The sequence below is a fragment of the Podarcis erhardii genome (assembly GCF_964252035.2).
Source record: "Podarcis erhardii genome assembly, chromosome: 18".
NCBI lineage: Eukaryota > Metazoa > Chordata > Lepidosauria > Squamata > Lacertidae > Podarcis > Podarcis erhardii.
The window spans coordinates 10544164-10560528 of NC_138516.1; the positions used below are offsets into that span (position 1 = coordinate 10544164).

General features: G+C 49.8%; 1 protein-coding gene across 9 annotated transcripts in view; it reads left to right on the plus strand.

The window, feature by feature from the left end:
* Positions 1-16365, plus strand: part of TCF3 (transcription factor 3) — a 90713-nt gene that overhangs the window by 65761 nt on the left and 8587 nt on the right. For 4 of the 9 annotated variants that reach the window (XM_081846163.1, XM_081846164.1, XM_081846165.1 and 1 more), the window contains exons 12-18: positions 2954-3012; positions 3147-3225; positions 4038-4111; positions 5437-5631; positions 6920-7049; positions 8574-8736; positions 10449-10687. In XM_081846163.1, the coding sequence (XP_081702289.1) occupies positions 2954-3012; positions 3147-3225; positions 4038-4111; positions 5437-5631; positions 6920-7049; positions 8574-8736; positions 10449-10687 (939 nt within the window). The remainder of the gene's footprint in view (positions 1-2953; positions 3013-3146; positions 3226-4037; positions 4112-5436; positions 5632-6919; positions 7050-8573; positions 8737-10448; positions 10688-16365) is intronic. The other 5 variants (XM_081846168.1, XM_081846171.1, XM_081846169.1 and 2 more) reach the window with 3 other exon arrangements.

Sequence of the window (16365 nt, forward strand, 5' to 3'; positions counted from 1 at the left end):
TCGAGTCCAGATGAGGGCAAGACATTCCATCTCGCGAGAGTCGAAGCGCGTCTATATTTTGGAATTGCTCGGTTATGCAGAGAGGGTGCCGGAGAGGCGAAAGCGGAAGGTGGAAAATAGCCAAACCGTGGGCAAAATTTCCTTATTGTGGCCAAGTTGTTCTGATGCTCGATATCATTTAGGCACCAACAAATTAGGCTGTTTGCTTTGCTAAAACCCAGAGTGAGTAGCTGTTGTGGTGATAAACAAGCAGAGTGAAGTTTTGGATAGACCATTTTAGTTCAGGCGCTTTTGGGATCTTGCAGCACTAGGGATATTAGACCGAGGGGATTTGAGTTTAGGCAAAGCCAAGAGTTCAGTGTCCTGCGCCAGATCCATATTTCTGCCGAGGAAAGATTAGCCTCTAGGCACAATGATGCGTTTGGGACACAGGGCGGGACAGAGAAAATTGGTTTTGGTTGGACCGCTTCCATAGATCTCTTCCGACTCCTACCATCAGATCGTAGCATCGGGATAAGGGACTCATCCGGCACCATCCAACATAGCTGTCAACGTTTCCCTTTTTTAAAGGGAAATCCCCTTTTTCTGAATAGGATTCCTCGCACGAAAGGGGATAAGTTGACAGCTATGCCCTGCAATCCGAAACCAGACCGGACCCTGCTTAGCGTTGCTAACGTGCGCCGGCAAATCTCACGATCAGAAAACCGAATTTCCCGCTGTCCCGATGTCCGCGAGGAATCGGGGAGGGGGGGACGCCATTTATTTCCAAGGACCGGGGGAGTGTCCCAGCAGGTTTTTTTGAAAAAAAAATATTGGGTTTCCAAAAAAAATTAAACAAACATACATACATCTTAACTGTACTTGATCCAATCTTAGTAACATTGTTAAGTGACCCCCCCCCCCCGGCTGAATTTCAGTGTATATCATTATAACGGTTTTCCAAAACCAATTTTCTCATAAAATTAACTTAATCACTTAACACCTTTCTTTGTTTCCATTTTGACTTTAAACATATTATTCTCTAACATTGCATATTTAAATCCTAAGCTTATCTGATATTTGCAAGTTTTTCCAATTGAGTTATCTTAGCATATTTGGATAAATAGTCTTTGAATTTCATCCGTTCCTTCTGGTCCTCCTCCTCCTTCTGGTCGCGCGGACTCTTCCGGTCAGGTCGGCTAGCTCCCAGAAGTCCATCATCTTCATCTGCCATTCCTCCACTGTTGGGACTTCTTGTGTTTTCCAATTCTTGGCTAACAAAATTCTAGCTGCAGTTGTGGCACAGAAAAACAATCTAACATCTTTTGGGGGGCAATTATAAACCTAGGTTCCCCGCAGGTTTATTTCCCTTCCGTCACCTGTCTCAGGTACAAAAAAACACACCCCTCTTCCGGCCTTTTCTTTCTGCCGGCACTCCGCCCCCCCACCCCTACCCCCTCCCTTTCTCATCCTTTCCTGCTGGATGTAGGTTAATCTCTTGGGGAGTGTCGGAAAGCCATTAGTGCTACGGAAATAGATGCATTTGGGTCTAAGCCGCTGTCTAGGGGCCGTCCGACGCTAATGCCTCCCCCTTGTACGGTGGCTACAAGCACGCAGCCTTGCTCTGCTTGGGAATTGGAAACCGATTTATTTTATATACCATAGTTTTCGCTCTATAAGATGCACCGGACCATAAGATGCACCTAGTTTTAGAGGAGGGGAACAAGAAAAAAAATATTCTCTCCCTCTCCAGCAAAGTGGGAGGAGAAACGGAAGGTCTATTTTATATACCGTATTTTCCGCTCTATAAGACGCACCCGGCCATAAGACGCACCTCGTTTTAGAGGAGGAGAACAAGAAAAAAAATATTCTCTCCATCTCTGCTCAGCACCTCTTCAGCGAAAGCTGCGCGGCCTGCATTCGCTCCATAAGATGCGCACACACATTTCCCCTTACTTTTTAGGAGGGGAAAAGTACATTTTATAAAACGAAAAATACGGTGTATATATAATATGATTTGTGCTTTCAGCACGCCTGTCTTTGCCACGGGGTAACCGGACGGCATCTTTGCAGGGAGAGCGATGCATGTTTTTATTTTTGCACAGTGGAGGGTGCTTGTCTCTGAACGTGCAAATTCCACACACATACACAGACCCAAAAATAAAGAAGCAATCATGGGGCGAAATGCAGACCCGTTGCACGAGATGAGGAGGAGGGGATTACTCAGACGGGGAGGGAAGGGGCGTCATGGTCGGATCAAGGCTCGGAAAGGCCAGGGGCTCTGTTGTGAGAAAACACACACAGACACACACACTCGGGTGAAGGGTCTGGAAACGCAGGACGTTCTAATCTCCCTCACCCTGCAATGAACCTGTTGCAAAACCCCGGTGGCTATTAATCTCTCTTCTCTTTTCTCGGCTTTTATTTTTGCATTTTCGGTTATGAACCTTTGTTTCTCTCCCTATAATATTCCATTAGCTCAACAACCGGTGCAACAACCTAATAACGATGGCGATTATCGATTGCGACCGTGAAACGACTCTAGTTATTTCCTGTCGCGAGAACGCCTATTTTCCCCCGACATCCTAAGTTTCCATTTGGTTTTGCCACAACGTTCACCTCCCTTTTTAGCCTTTGTGTCACGGGTGTTCCTAAATCCAGTTCTCTTTAAAAAATGCTTGGTAGGTACTCTCGTTTTGACTCAAGAAAACCACCATTTTATAGTTCAAATCGGGGGAAATAAATACAGTAAATGGACCAAAGTACAGAGATTCACAAAAGGATTAGGGGTATCCGTAGCCTTGCGTTCCCCGAGAAAAAAAAACACTGAATAAATATATCCCTGCATGAGTATTTAAAATGAATCGGGCCTGATCGAAGCAGCCGCCTCGGCTCCACATACCCGCAGGCGATTCTCCTTTCGCGTGTGCCCGTTTTCCTCCTCCCTCACCCTCCTCCTTTCCTCTTGTGCCAGGTAACCGAGGAACCACTGCTGGAAGTTCAGGAGATGCGCTTGGGAAAGCATTGGCTTCGGTAAGTCCCAAAAAGTTTAAGAGAAGCTTTACCTTTTGGGGGAATAAAAGGGCTCACCCCGTATTCTTTGCCTGGCTCCCGGAAAGAAGACAAAACCTTTTTGTTGTTGTTGATTTTGTTTCCCCCTTTTTCAGATCTACTCCCCAGATCACTCTAGCAATAATTTCTCTTCGAACCCATCCACACCGGTGGGCTCCCCTCAGGGAATAACAGGTGAGTTTTTTGCATTTATTTATTTTTGCAGGGGGGTGGGTTTATGTAGCAACCCTAGAACAGGTCATCATCTGTTCTGAAGCAGGCTTTTTAAAAAGAAAAAGGCTATTGCAATTGTACCTTGGTCCTCAAACTTAATCTGTTCCGGAGGTCCGTTCCGAAACCAACGTGTGCTTTCCCATAGAAAGTCATGCAAAACGGATTAATCCATTCCAGGCTTTTAGAAACAACCCTTAAAACTGCAATTGCACATGGATTTTGCTATCTGACGAGACTGTCGATCCATAAAATAAACAGTGTACTGCAGTCATGCAATCAGTCCACCAGTAGCTGAACTGGGTTCCACGCAGTCACAAAAAAAGAGCCGCAAAAACAGAAACGCAAAAACAGACAGACTGCACTCAAATCGGAAGCGTAACACTCGGCTTCTGAAAAAAGTTCGCAAACCGGAACACTTCCTTCTGGGTTTGCAGTGTTTGGGTTCCAAGTTGTTTGAGTACCAAGGGACTGCTGTAATAGCTTTTTAGAAGAGGGACTTTGCTCAGGCAAAACGTTCAGACCTGTTGGGTGTTGGCGTTCATTTTAATCTCCTCCCCCCCCCATTAAATTTAATTATTTTTGCATGGTTTTACACTGTGGCTTTTGATTATTATTTTGACCGACAATGTCGTGGCTTTGCTGTCTTCGCAAGTGGCCTGGAGGTTGCTTTTTAAAGTTTTAAGTGTTTTACGAAATAAATAAATCTCGCCAGCATCCTCCGTGTTTTATCCTGGGCCCCTGGCACCAATTTTCTTATTTTCCTTCTACCCTAGGTTCTTCGCAGTGGCCCCGGGCTGGCGGACAGGGTGCCTTATCCCCAAGCTACGAAGGGACACTTCATACTTTGGTAAGATTCCTTCCGGTTCCCCTCCGCTTCCGGAAAAGGGAGCTCGTGACGTGATTCGTAGACTCCTAGAATCGTAAAGTTGGGTCATCCGGTCCAAACCCACTCCGATGAAGGAATGATAATAATAATAATAATTTATTATTTATACCCTGCCTATCTGGGTGGGTGGGTGTGGAGGACGCCCTGGTCACTGTGCCCCCGAAGGACGAGGTGCGCAGCCTGGGAGTCATTCTGGACTCACAGCTGTCCATGGAGGTGCAGGTCAGTTCTGTGTCCAGGGCAGCTCCATCTGGTACACAGGATGAGACCCTCCCTGCCCACAGAGTGTCTGGCCAGAGTGGTGCATGCTCTGGTTATCTCCCGCTTGGACTACTGCAATGCACTCTATGCGGGGCTGCCTTTGAAGGTGACCCAGAAACTGCAATTAATCCAGAATGCGGCAACCAGACTGGGGACTGGGAGCAGCTGCCAAGAACACATAACACCGGTCCTGAAAGACCTACATTGGCTCCCAGGACGTTTCCGGACACAATTCAAAGTCTTGGTGCTGACCTTGAAAGCCCTAAACGGCCCAGTATCCCTGAAGGAGCGTCTCCACCCCGGACACCGGGGTCCCTCTCCCGAGGGCCTTCTGGCGGTTTCCTCCCTGCAAGAAGCGAGGTTACAGGGAACCAGGCAGAGGGCCTTCTCGGTGGTGGCGCCCACCTGTGGAACGCCCTCCCACCAGATGTCAAGGAAATAAACAACTATCTGACTTTTAGAAGACATCTGAAGGCAGCCCTGTTTAGGGAAGCTTTTAATGTTTAATAGATTATTGTATTTTAATATTTTGTTGGGAGCTGCCCAGAGTGGCTGGGGAAATAATAATAATAATAATAATAATAATAATAATTATTATTATTATTAACCCCCTGCAATGCAGCAATCTCCGCTGAGAGATGGGCACCCACCCTCTGCTTAAAAACCACGTTGAGTTGGAATCTCCTTCAGTGGCGTAGCGTGGGGGGTGCAGGGGGGGCCAGCCGCACCGGGCGCAACATCTGGGGGGAGCGCTCACCGCCTCTGGAGTCGCCGAAGAGCCTCGGGCGCAGGCTGTAGCAGAGCCCCATGGCAGCAGCCCAGGCAGCAGCAAGAAGAAGCTGGCAGCGGCGGCAGGTTAGGGGTTAGGGGGGCGCAAATTACTTGCCTTGCCCCGGGTGCTGACAACCCACGCTACGTCGCTGATCTCCTTCCTCGTTCCTTGGAGCCATGGGTTCGAGTCCTACCCTCCGGAGCAAGGAGGAAACCAGCTTGGCTGATACCCGTACTCGTTTCTCTCCCCCAAGCAAAACAAGATGGAAGACCACTTGGACGAAGCCATCCACGTCCTCCGGAACCACGCGGTGGGGCAGAGCAACCACAGGGATATCCACGACCTGCTGGCGTCGGCGGCGTCAGCTCACGGCACCACAGTGGCCAGCCTCAGCCAATCCTTCCCTCCCGCCTCTGTGTTGCCAATCGCCAATCGGCACTCAAACCTGGTAAGGGGCGAGGCGAGGCTGCCAGTCCGTCCTTTTGCCATTTCGAATTTTTGATATATGATAATATTTTATTCTCTCTTTTCCCCCTGTAATGAAAGTTGGGTTACTCAAACCGTTATATACAGTGGTCCCCTGGTTCTCAAACTTAATCCGTTCCAAAACCAAAGCGTTCCAAAACCAAGGCAGCACTTTCCCACAGAAAGTAACGCAGTACGGATTGTTCCGTTCCAGACTTTTAAAAACAACCCCGAAAACAGCAATCGAACATGGATTCCGTTCCAAAAGCAAAGCGTTCCAAAACTGTGGCAGCGCTTTCCCATAGAAAGTCATGCAAAACGGATTAATCCGTTCCAGACTTTTAAAAACAACCCCTAAAACAGCAAAACATGGATTTTGCTATCTAACGAGACCATTGATCCACAAAAGGAAAGCAATAATCAGTGCGCTGTACTATAAAATAAATCAGACAGTATTGTAGAGGATAAAAATTAAAATTACATTTTTTTCTTTACTTGCACTGATGACAGCCATTGCTTGGATGGGGGGCTTATATCCATTTCCGCAGTCACAAAATCAGGAGCTGAACTGGGTTCCACAGTGTCATAAAAACAAACGAACCGAAAAAGCCTCAAAAACAAAAACACAAAATAAAGAGTAAAAACAAAAGCTCCAAACTTCATCCATTCCGGAAGTCCGTTTGACTTCTGAAATGTTCGGAAATCGAGGCGCAGCTTCTGATTGGCGCCACAGAAACAATAGCCGACAGCTGCGTCGGACGTTCGGCTTCCAGAAAAAGTTCGAAAACCGGAACACTCGCTTTTGGGTTTTTGGCATTGGAGAACCAAGGTCCCACTGTCACAAAATGTGTAAACTTGGGAAGTATAAATTTTTTGTTTAGTCGTGTCCACCTCTTTGTGACCCCCTGGACCAGAGCACGCCAGGCCCTCCTGTCTTCCACTGCCTCCCGCAGTTTGGTCAAACTCATGCTGGTAGCTTCGAGAACACTGTCCCACCATCTCGTCCTCTGTCGTCCCCTTCTCCTTGTGCCCTCCATCTTTCCCAACATCAGGGTCTTTTCCAGGGAGTCTTCTCTTCTCATGAGGTGGCCAAAGTCTTGGAGCCTCAGCTTCAGGATCTGTCCTTCCAGTGAGCACTTAGGGCTGATTTCCTTCAGAATGGAGAGGTTGGATCTTCTTGCAGTCCATGGGACTCTCAAGGGACTCTCAGCTTCGTATAAATAAAAACAATTAAAAAAAAATAACGCGTGGATCTCCCTTTGCTCTTTCAGGTGGCGGGGGGCCATTCGGAAGACGGGCTTCCCAGCAACCCCAGTCTTCTCCACAATCACGTCCCTCTCCCAGCCCAGCCCAGCTCGCTCCCGGACCTCAACAGAGGCCAGTCTTCAGATGCCTTCAGCGGTAAGGTTGAGCGGCGGGTTTCGCCACACCGTCCTCTCTCCTCCCCACGGGGCTCAAAAGTCCTGGCGTCCTTGCCGGGGCAACAGAGGGGCATCTATCTGAACCCCCTTGAATTGCAGGGATCGCAGCTAAATCTGCGTTCTGGTCCAGGAGGACTGTTAGGGCGGGCGATATATTGTTCAAACGTTGGCCGGAATTCACCAGGCACATTTTGCACACCGGGTGAAGATGCCCAGGTGGCGCTGTGGTTTAAACCACAGAGTCTAGGACTTGCTGATCAGAAGGTTGGCGGTTCGAAGGTTGGGGACCTATGGGGCAGGGTCCAGGATGCTCAGATTTCTGAAACCTCCCCTTTCATGATGTAACCGTGATGTATGAGTGATGTAGTTCGGGGGGTGTAACATGGGGATTGGAAGGGACGCAGGTGGCGCCGTGGGTTAAACCACAGAGCCTAGGACTTGCCGATCAGAAGGTCGGCGGTTCGAATCCCCACAATGACGGGGTGAGCTCCCGTTCCTCAGTCCCTGCTCCTGACAACCTAGCAGTTCGAAAGCACGTCAAAGTGCAAGTAGATAAATAGGTACCGCTCCAGCGGGAAGGTCAACAGCGTTTCCATGCGCTGCGGCTCACCAGAAGTGGCTTAGTCCTGCTGGCCACATGACCCGGAAGCTGTACGCAAGCTCCCTTGGCCAGTAAAGTGAGATGAGCAGGTTGGGCCCATGACTCACATCCTAGGAGCCGACACAACACAAAACACTGTATGGTCATTGATGGACCTAATGGGAATCTCAAGCCATATATAGAAAGGAGCAAACCGGTGATATTTTAGGGAGCAGGCTAGCAGGCGGGGGCCATTTCTTACCTCCTAGGAGCCCACACAACACAAAACACTGTTGCTGTAAGTAGGTTTTATTTTATTTGTTTTTTATCTTATATTTTGGAAATGTACATCCAGTGGTATTTTCCTTTGAATTTTTTTTGGGGCCCCAAGAGAGCGGGGCTATAGCTTGTTTAGCTTATACGTAAATCCAGCACTCTTCGTAGCTCCATCCTTATTTTGGATGTCACGATACATCAGTATGTCACGATATATCAGTATATTGTGAGGCTGGGCGAACACACAGAGCTTTATTGCGGTCCCTAGACCCCAAACGCATTATGTGCAGCAGTGGTGGCCAAACGTGGCCCTCCAGCTTTTTGGGGACTACAATTCCAATCATCCATGGCCACTGGTCCTGTTAGCTAGGGATGATGGGAGTTGTAGTCCCCAAAAAGCTGGAGGGCCACGTTTGGCCACCACTGATGTACAGGGTGTTGTTAACCCTTCGGATCCCTTCCAACGCTACGATTCTCCGACATCCATCCCCGTTAAACCCCTGAAATAAAAGTTTCAGGTTTGGAGGGAGAAATTTCGTAAAGAAAGGCAAATTTCTAGCTCTTGCGCTGCAGCAGACGCGCCGAGATCTCGAAGGCTCCGGTCCCCTGCCTTGTCTCTCACTTTTGCCCATCTGACTCCCTCTTCAGGCTTGACGGGGGGCCTGGGACGGGCCAGCGTCTCGTCCGGCACCAGCGAGATCAAGCGGGAGGACAAGGAAGACGACGAGAACACGTCGGTGGCCGACAACTCGGAGGAGGAGAAGAAGGAGCTGAAGGCGTCGCGGAACCGAACAAGGTGCTCGTTGAACAGGTCTCAGCCCTTTCTCTGTTCCCTTTCCGGGTGGGGGCAGCAGCGCGGGGAGACCCCCAGGATCCTAGGTCTTTGGGGCGGCCGGGCAGCAAAGCCCCTTGACAGACGGGAGGTCAGGGTGGACGACAACTTGGTGAGCAGGGATGGAAAAGCGAGGAAACCAGCTCGCCTCCAACACCCCCAGGAGAGACTCGCTTTTTTGGGAAAAGGGGAAGAGCAACATCGCCCTGCGAGCTTTCTAGGGGTGATGGCGTTTTGCAGCCCTGCTGACGAACCTATAGATGTTTGCGTGGACGTCATGTGTGTGTTCAAAATTTATTTATTGCCTGTGTCCGTGTTTCGTATTTTGCTCCCTGCTCACGGGCGGTTTGGGTAGGGTGGCAAAAAGGCGCTGCATTCGTCCCCGCAACCACGAGCTCGGTGGTTTCCAAACTGTGTCCCGGGAGTAACTGCCCCATAGGGGAAAGTGGACAGCTGTTGGAAGAGCCTTTCTGCAGCACTGGTGGGAATCAGATTTCCCGGACGCTTCACCCAAAGCAAACACCCCCCTCTTCCGAGCATCTCCCAGGGGCTTTTTGGGGGTGGGCGAGCACCATAAATAAGCTTTGTTGTACTAGCCAGAGGCCATGGCAAAACCATGCAAACCCTATCAGAAAAAATACAGATTTTTCACTCTGTAAGACGCACCACAAGACGCACCAAGTTTTTGGAGGAGAAAAACAAGAATATTCTGAATCCCAGAAGCCAGAACAGCAAGAGGGATTGTTGCGCAGTGAAAGCAGCGATCCCTCTTGCTGTTCTGGCTTCTGGGATAGCTGCACACCCTGCATTCGCTCCAGAAGACGCACACACATTTCCCCTTACTTTTTAGGAGGGGAAAAGTGAGTCTTACAGAGCAAAAAATACGGTAAATACTTCTACAGTTGTACCTTGGTTCCTGAACGCCTTGCGACCCAAACATTTCGCCTTCCGAAACACCGCAAACCTGGAAGTGAGTGTTCCGGTTTGCAAATGTTCTTTGGGATCCGAACGTCTGACGCCGCTTCCGATTGGCCGCAGGAGCTTCCCGCAGCCAATCGGAAGCCACTCCTCGGTTTTAGGGGGCCCAACGGACTTGTGGGATGGATTCCGTTTGAGAAACGAGGTACGGCTGTACAAAAACCCGCCAAATATCATAAAACGCAGGCTCACGCATAAATTGGAGGGTTCTCCTATTGTGTACATAGCTACATAGGCCATGACGAGGTTAAATCCCACAAAGGATTCTTAAATCAGATTGTGAGAATGGCAATATATGAAGTGTGGGAGAGGAGTAAAAAAATCAGTAGTGACCAAAACACCATGGTGGCTGTCACCGATGGAATCTATGACGGTTCATAGGAAAAATATGAACAGCTATTGGTTTACTGCACTTTTACCCAGTCAGCTTCTTCCTTTTGGGTGGGGGGTGAATTTCGGGGACACGCTTTGCAAACCATCCGGCCCTGGGAAGTACGGTCGGTGGGTGGGAAATGTTGGGTTTACGGTCATTCCAGTTATTGCAAAAAATATTTAATATTATTGTGGCGGGTGGTGGGTTGCCCTGTGTGTTTTGTGCATCCCCGTTCCCCATATTTGTGCACGATGTGTTCCGGTGCCGAGGTGTGCTCGCGTGGGAAAAAACGCCCCCACCCACCCACCCCCCTTGTCTCCTTCTCCTTTCAAACCATCAGTCAAGATGAGGACGAGGATGACGACCTCCTTCCCCCAGAGCAAAAAGCCGAGCGCGAGAAAGAGAGGAGGGTGGCTAATAACGCCCGAGAGCGCCTTCGCGTCCGCGACATCAACGAGGCTTTTAAAGAGCTGGGGCGCATGTGTCAGCTGCACCTAAACAGCGAAAAGCCACAGACCAAACTGCTCATTCTACACCAGGCCGTCTCGGTTATCCTGAATCTGGAACAACAAGTTAGAGGTCAGTGGAGGCTTCCGATGTGGTGACGTTTTCCGAGCGGCAAGGGGCTGTCTGTCTCGTCTTCCCAAATCCGTCCCTGGCGCACCTCTCCGAATCCTGCTGACGTTCTCCCCCTCGCCTCCCTACCCCTTAAAACTCTCGCGCCTTTTTTTTTTTTTTTTGCCGTTTTGGGGTCTCTGTTGTCGTGGGGTTTTAGTGGGTCGTTGTCGTCGTTTTGCTTCTCTCTGCTGCCTTTTCGCACCCCTCGCTTTTGCCGTTTTTGTTTCCCCGCGCCGGAAATAAAGGAAAGCAAGCATTGCGCTTCCTGCATGCCATCAACCCTCGCGCCTCTGCCAGGGGGGCTTCCGCATTTATCGTTTTCTTCTGTCCCAAACTGCTACACACAGCTACAGTCTGAATCCTTCCACACACCCCAACCGCTGCAAAATCGGGTTGATCAATCAACATTTGCAGGCTTCTGGCGGCTTGCAAAGGTTTGCAAACCAAGCAGTTCCCCCAAAATTCAGCTGAAAATGCCTGTTGCAAACCCCTGAAGAACACTGCAGATTTTGATAATAAACCTGATTTGCAAGGAGAGGGTGGAAATCTGTAGTGCTAAAGGGCAGCTCTTTGGGGCTCTGAATTGCTGCGTATCAAAGACGAGAGGTGTTTTTTGTTTTTTGTTTTTCCAGAGAGGCGGAAAGATCATGTAGGTTAGGCGCAGATCCCACTGGGCGCCTTTCCAGCAAATCCCTATGTATTTTCCCAAAACTGTTGGCTTTTTTCATCCAATTTCTGCACGGGGCAGGGGCTTGCTTTTAAAGAAATGCCGTATTTTTCACTCTACAAGACGCACCAGACCACAAGACGCACCTAGTTTTTGGAGGAGGAAAACAAGAAAAAAAAATATTCTGAATCTCAGAAGCCAGAACAGCAGGAGGGATCACTCCGCAGTGAAAGCAGCGATCCCCCTTGCTGTTCTGGCTTCTGGGATAGCTGCGCAGCCTGCATTTGCTCCATAAGACGCACACACATTTCCCCTTACTTTTTAGGAGGGAAAAAGTGGGTCTTATAGAGCAAAAAATATGGTACTTAATTGTGTTTCTTGCCTTGCGGCTGTGAGTTTCAAGACCAGCTCCTTTGTGTAGCCTGCTGTTCCTTCCGTTACTGGGGATAGGAATAAATAATAAAACTATTTCCATCCCTCGTGGCTTTCGGACTCAGAGGATGGGGGGTAGCCCCCCTTACTAGAGTGCCCTTGGCGATTCACTGAGTTTCAGGGAGGGGGGGTTGGCTGCACAAAGCACGCCACAAATTTAATAAATACAAATTCGATCAACAACAATGCTAATCCAAACAAGTTCTCCCGTCCGCACGAGGATTTCCTCGTGTGGAGCGAAACTTCCCCGTCCTCCCTCCGTGAGTTTCCCTTCGTAGCCTGCAGAGTTAGGGGAACCCCCTGCAAAAATTTTGTGTGTGTGCGCGCGAGAGAGGGAAAGATCCATCGCGCGGGAAAGCCGCTCGGTCTGAGCTTTGCTGGGTTTTTGCTTTAATAATAATAATTTATTATTTATACCCTGCCCATCTGGCTGGGCTTCCCCAGCCGCTCTGGATGTCTTCCAACCAAATATTAAAATACAGGAATACATCAAACATTAAAAGCTTCCCTAAACAAGTCATAGCGGGCGCTCCCACATCTTACACCAACGAAAGATGTTCTGGAGAGATGAGCCTGGTCTTTTATTATTACAGCTGTACCTTGGTTCTTGAACATGTGTTCCGGAACTCTGTTTTACGTCCGGAAACCAGGGCGCAGCTTCTGATTGGCTGTGGGAGCTTCCTGCAGCCAATCGGAAGCCACGCCGGACGTTCAGATCCCAAAGAACGTTTGCAAGCACTCACTTCCGGGTTTGCGGCGTTCAGGAGCCAAAACGTCCTGACTGCCGAGGCGTTCGGAGTCCAAGGTACGGCTGTATTTTGAAAACCACCCCTCTCTCTCTCTCTGCAACCTTTGTCCCTCCGTCCCAGCTGCCAAGTTAGGGATGAAATCATCTGTGCAGAGATAGTTGGGGAGCCGGGCAGGGTAGCTTGGCCAGAGGCAAAAACGCGTGCCCACTTCTCTGCCAGGCGGGCACCGGCGGAAGAGAGTCGGGCTGCTTTCCCTTCCTCTCTGCAAATGTCTTTTCCCCCTGCTTGGCCATGCATGAAAGCGCTTAACTTTTCCTTCCTCTCAATCTGCGAAATGGGTGCATCTTTGGTTCAATGCAGTTTCCTCTTCGACAGAGGTGGGCGGGCAGGGGGGCAGCGCCTGGTTTTCGACCATACAGAACCTGTGCCCCGTTCTTCAGTTCTGCTCCTTCTCCCCCTTCCATTCTGGAGCTTCCATTAATTTCCCCTTTTCGTCTGCCGTGACATGTATAACTCTTTTATTTTGTTTCCCCTGGTCTCTTTTTCTCTCATGTATACGCTTTGTTTGCTGCCGCCACCCTCTCTGCCACCCTTTCTCTGCTTTCCTACAGACAGACCCCAGCCGTGACCCCCTCGGTGGTTCCAACCCTGTACCTTGTACTTGCTGCGTCCTTAGAGAGACAGGAAAACCCAGGCGGGCAGCAGCGGGGTGGGGGAAGGAATAGCCTACGAGCAGAAAGGCAGGCACACCCTCCCCGAATCTTAAAGTCTCTGGCGCACCTCCTTTTTAAAGTTATTATTTCGCCACGTTCCCGAAGGCGACGCGTTTGGGACGGGTCGGCCGCTGGCGTCCCCCAAGCCGAAACCCGGCCAGCTGAAGAGCTCTCTGATTTGGCCCACTGTCCGGCTGTAGCCTTTTGGCGCAGACGGGTCGCCTGTGGAATCGTAGATTTGGGAGGGGGTCCCTAAGGATCATGCAGTCCAACCCCCCGCGATGCGGTTGTCCCAAATGTCATGCCCTCCAGATAGAGGCAGGCTTTTGAAGTCCAGACACAGGCAGGCAGCCCCTGTCGAAGGAGCAGCTTTCCCTACGAACACAAAAGAAGGGGATGAAGGGAATGTCTCTCCTTAGAAGGGCACGTACATGTTTAGAAAATCACATTGCACTGTGTTGGGTGGGTGGGTCTCCTGAGCATGTGCAGAGTGTAGGAAGGACTGGGTTGCCAGTCCTGTTCTTGCAGGTGCCCCAAAGTGAACAGCCCCCTGAGTTTGACAACAAAACTCCCCACCTGCTCTCCACAACTGGCAAAACTGCCTCTGATACTGGAAGGAATAGACAGCCGGCGTAACTCGTAGTTATCAATAGCCTTATAAGAACACCAGGAACGCGGGTGGCACTGTGGTCTAAACCACAGAGCCTCTTGGGCTTGGGTTCGAATCCTGGCTCCGGTTGCTCTGCCCCAGCTCCTGCCAACATAGCAGTTCGAAAGCACACCAGCACTAGTAGATAAATAGGTACCACTCCAGCGGGAAGGTAAACGGCATTTTCGTACACTCTGGTTTCCGTCATGCGCCAGAAGCGGTTTAGTCCTGCTGGCCACATGACCCAGAAAGCTGTCTGCGGACAAACGCCAGCTCCCTTGGCCTGAAAGCGAGATGAGCACCGCAACCCCAGAGTCCCCTTTGACTGGACTTCACCGTCCAGGGGTCCTTTACCTTTTTATAAGAACATCAGGAGCGATCCGTAAGCGGTGTCAGACCCAAGACCCGTCCATCTGCTGGGATAGCTCAGTCGGCAAAGCACGGGGCTTGTAATCTCAGGTCCGCAGGTTTTCTAATAATAATAATAATTAAAATAACTTGTCTGGGGTAGCTCATCCCAAAGACTAGCTAGCTATGTCGCTACGTGGAGAATCGCTTCCTTTTCTCCAAATCTCCCAGCATCCAGCTTTCTGGGGAACGGACGCAGCGGCAGGACATGTGCCTTGCTTGCAGAAGGTCACAGGTTCGATTCCCTGCATTTTCTGCTGGGGGCTGGCACATACTTCCTCTCTGAAACCCTGAACGAATGCTGCCAGTCTGTGCAGACGACACTGGTCTCGATGGGCCGATGGTGGAAGGTAGTTTTCTAAGGTTCGCTGGATAATCCCCATCGCTTTTTTAGCCACAGAGAGGCTTAAGCATTTTCTCCCCCTGCTGCGTAACTTTAAAAATAAATCGCAGCCTTTTTTATTTTTTAAAAAAGTCTACATCGCTAACCTTCCCCCTGGAAATTATTTCCCCTGGAAAAAAAGGGAAACGTTAAGATTCCTAGTGTTTCAAAACCACTGCATTCTCTTTAATAATACAATGTTTATCCTACTTCCAAGTCAACTTCAAATTAAATAATTTCGTGGGCTGGCTTCCTGCCTCCAACCTCCCCAGTGTTTTCGTTCGAACCCTTTCCCGCTGCCTTATATACAGTGGTACCTCGGTTTCCGAATGTCATCTGTTCTGGAAGACCATTTGGGTTCAAAAACTCGATAGGGGAGCCTTGAAACGGAAAACTCAACGGAAGTTCGACTTCCTATGCACGTTTGAAAAGGAAGCGTTTGCTTCCGGGTTTACGGCGTCCGGGTTCCAAAACGTTCGTCAGCGGAGACGATGGGAAACCGAGGCATCGATGTATATATCAAACTCTCGTCTAATATGGAAACCCCTCTAATATTTCCCCTCCGCTGCTTCTGTCTCAAATTCTGCTTGAGGTTTTGGGGTTGTTTTTTTTCCCCAAACAGTCCCTCCCACCAAATAAACCAGGGGGACTCCGAAACAGCGCTGGTTCTGAGTCCGATGTCGGCACGGGTCTGAGCTTTGTGCCGCGTCCAAATTCAGCCCCCCTCAAGTTCCAGTAGGGGCACAGCTGCCCCCCAATGCAATATGAACTTCCTAGGCCAGCTTCCAATAGACTGTGATCTACTCACAGTATTAAAAAAAACCTGGCAGTGATTTATCCATTGTCGTTGGATGGGCCAAAGTTGTTGCGCATTTTTGCGGAAAGGCAAAGTTGTTGTTGAGCTTTAAACCACAGTTGTTCAGCTTCCTCACCCCCCTTTTTTTTGGGGGGGAGAAGATCTCTGAAGGGTCAAAGGTCTACCAGGAACACCCCGCGATTTTCCAGTAGATCACAATCTATCTGTTGGGCATGCCTGTCCCAGGCCAACACATAAGGCGGCTTCGAGCAAAAATTTGCAAGCATGCAAACCACATGGACGGGACACGGGTGGCGCTGTGGGTTAAACCACAGAGCCTAGGACTTGCCAATCAGAAGGTTGGCTGTTTGAATCCCCGCAATGACGGGCTGAGCTCCATTTGCTCTGTCCCTGCTCTTGCCAACCTAGCAGTTCGAAAGCACATCAAAGTGCAACTAGATAAATAGGTACCACTCCGGCGGGAAGGTAAACGGCGTTTTCATGCGCTGCTCTGGTTCGCCAGAAGCGGCTTAGTTCTGCTGGCCACATGACCCGGAAGCTGTACGCTGGCTCCCTCGGCCAGTACAGCGAGATGAGCGCCACAACCCCAGAGTCAGGGGGTCCCTTTACCTTTACCTAAACCACATGGGACCAGTCCGCATCCTCTTGTCAGATGCAGGAGATGCCCTTGGGTACCACTTTTTTTGCACATCACAGGTGAGGGAAGTCTTGTCCGCTTGTGGGCCGGATCAAGCTTCAAAATTCTCACGTTCTTTATGAATTATGAGGGTAGGCGCAGGTCGTTTTTTCCTGCCTTGGTCCGGATATCAAATGCCAAGAGAC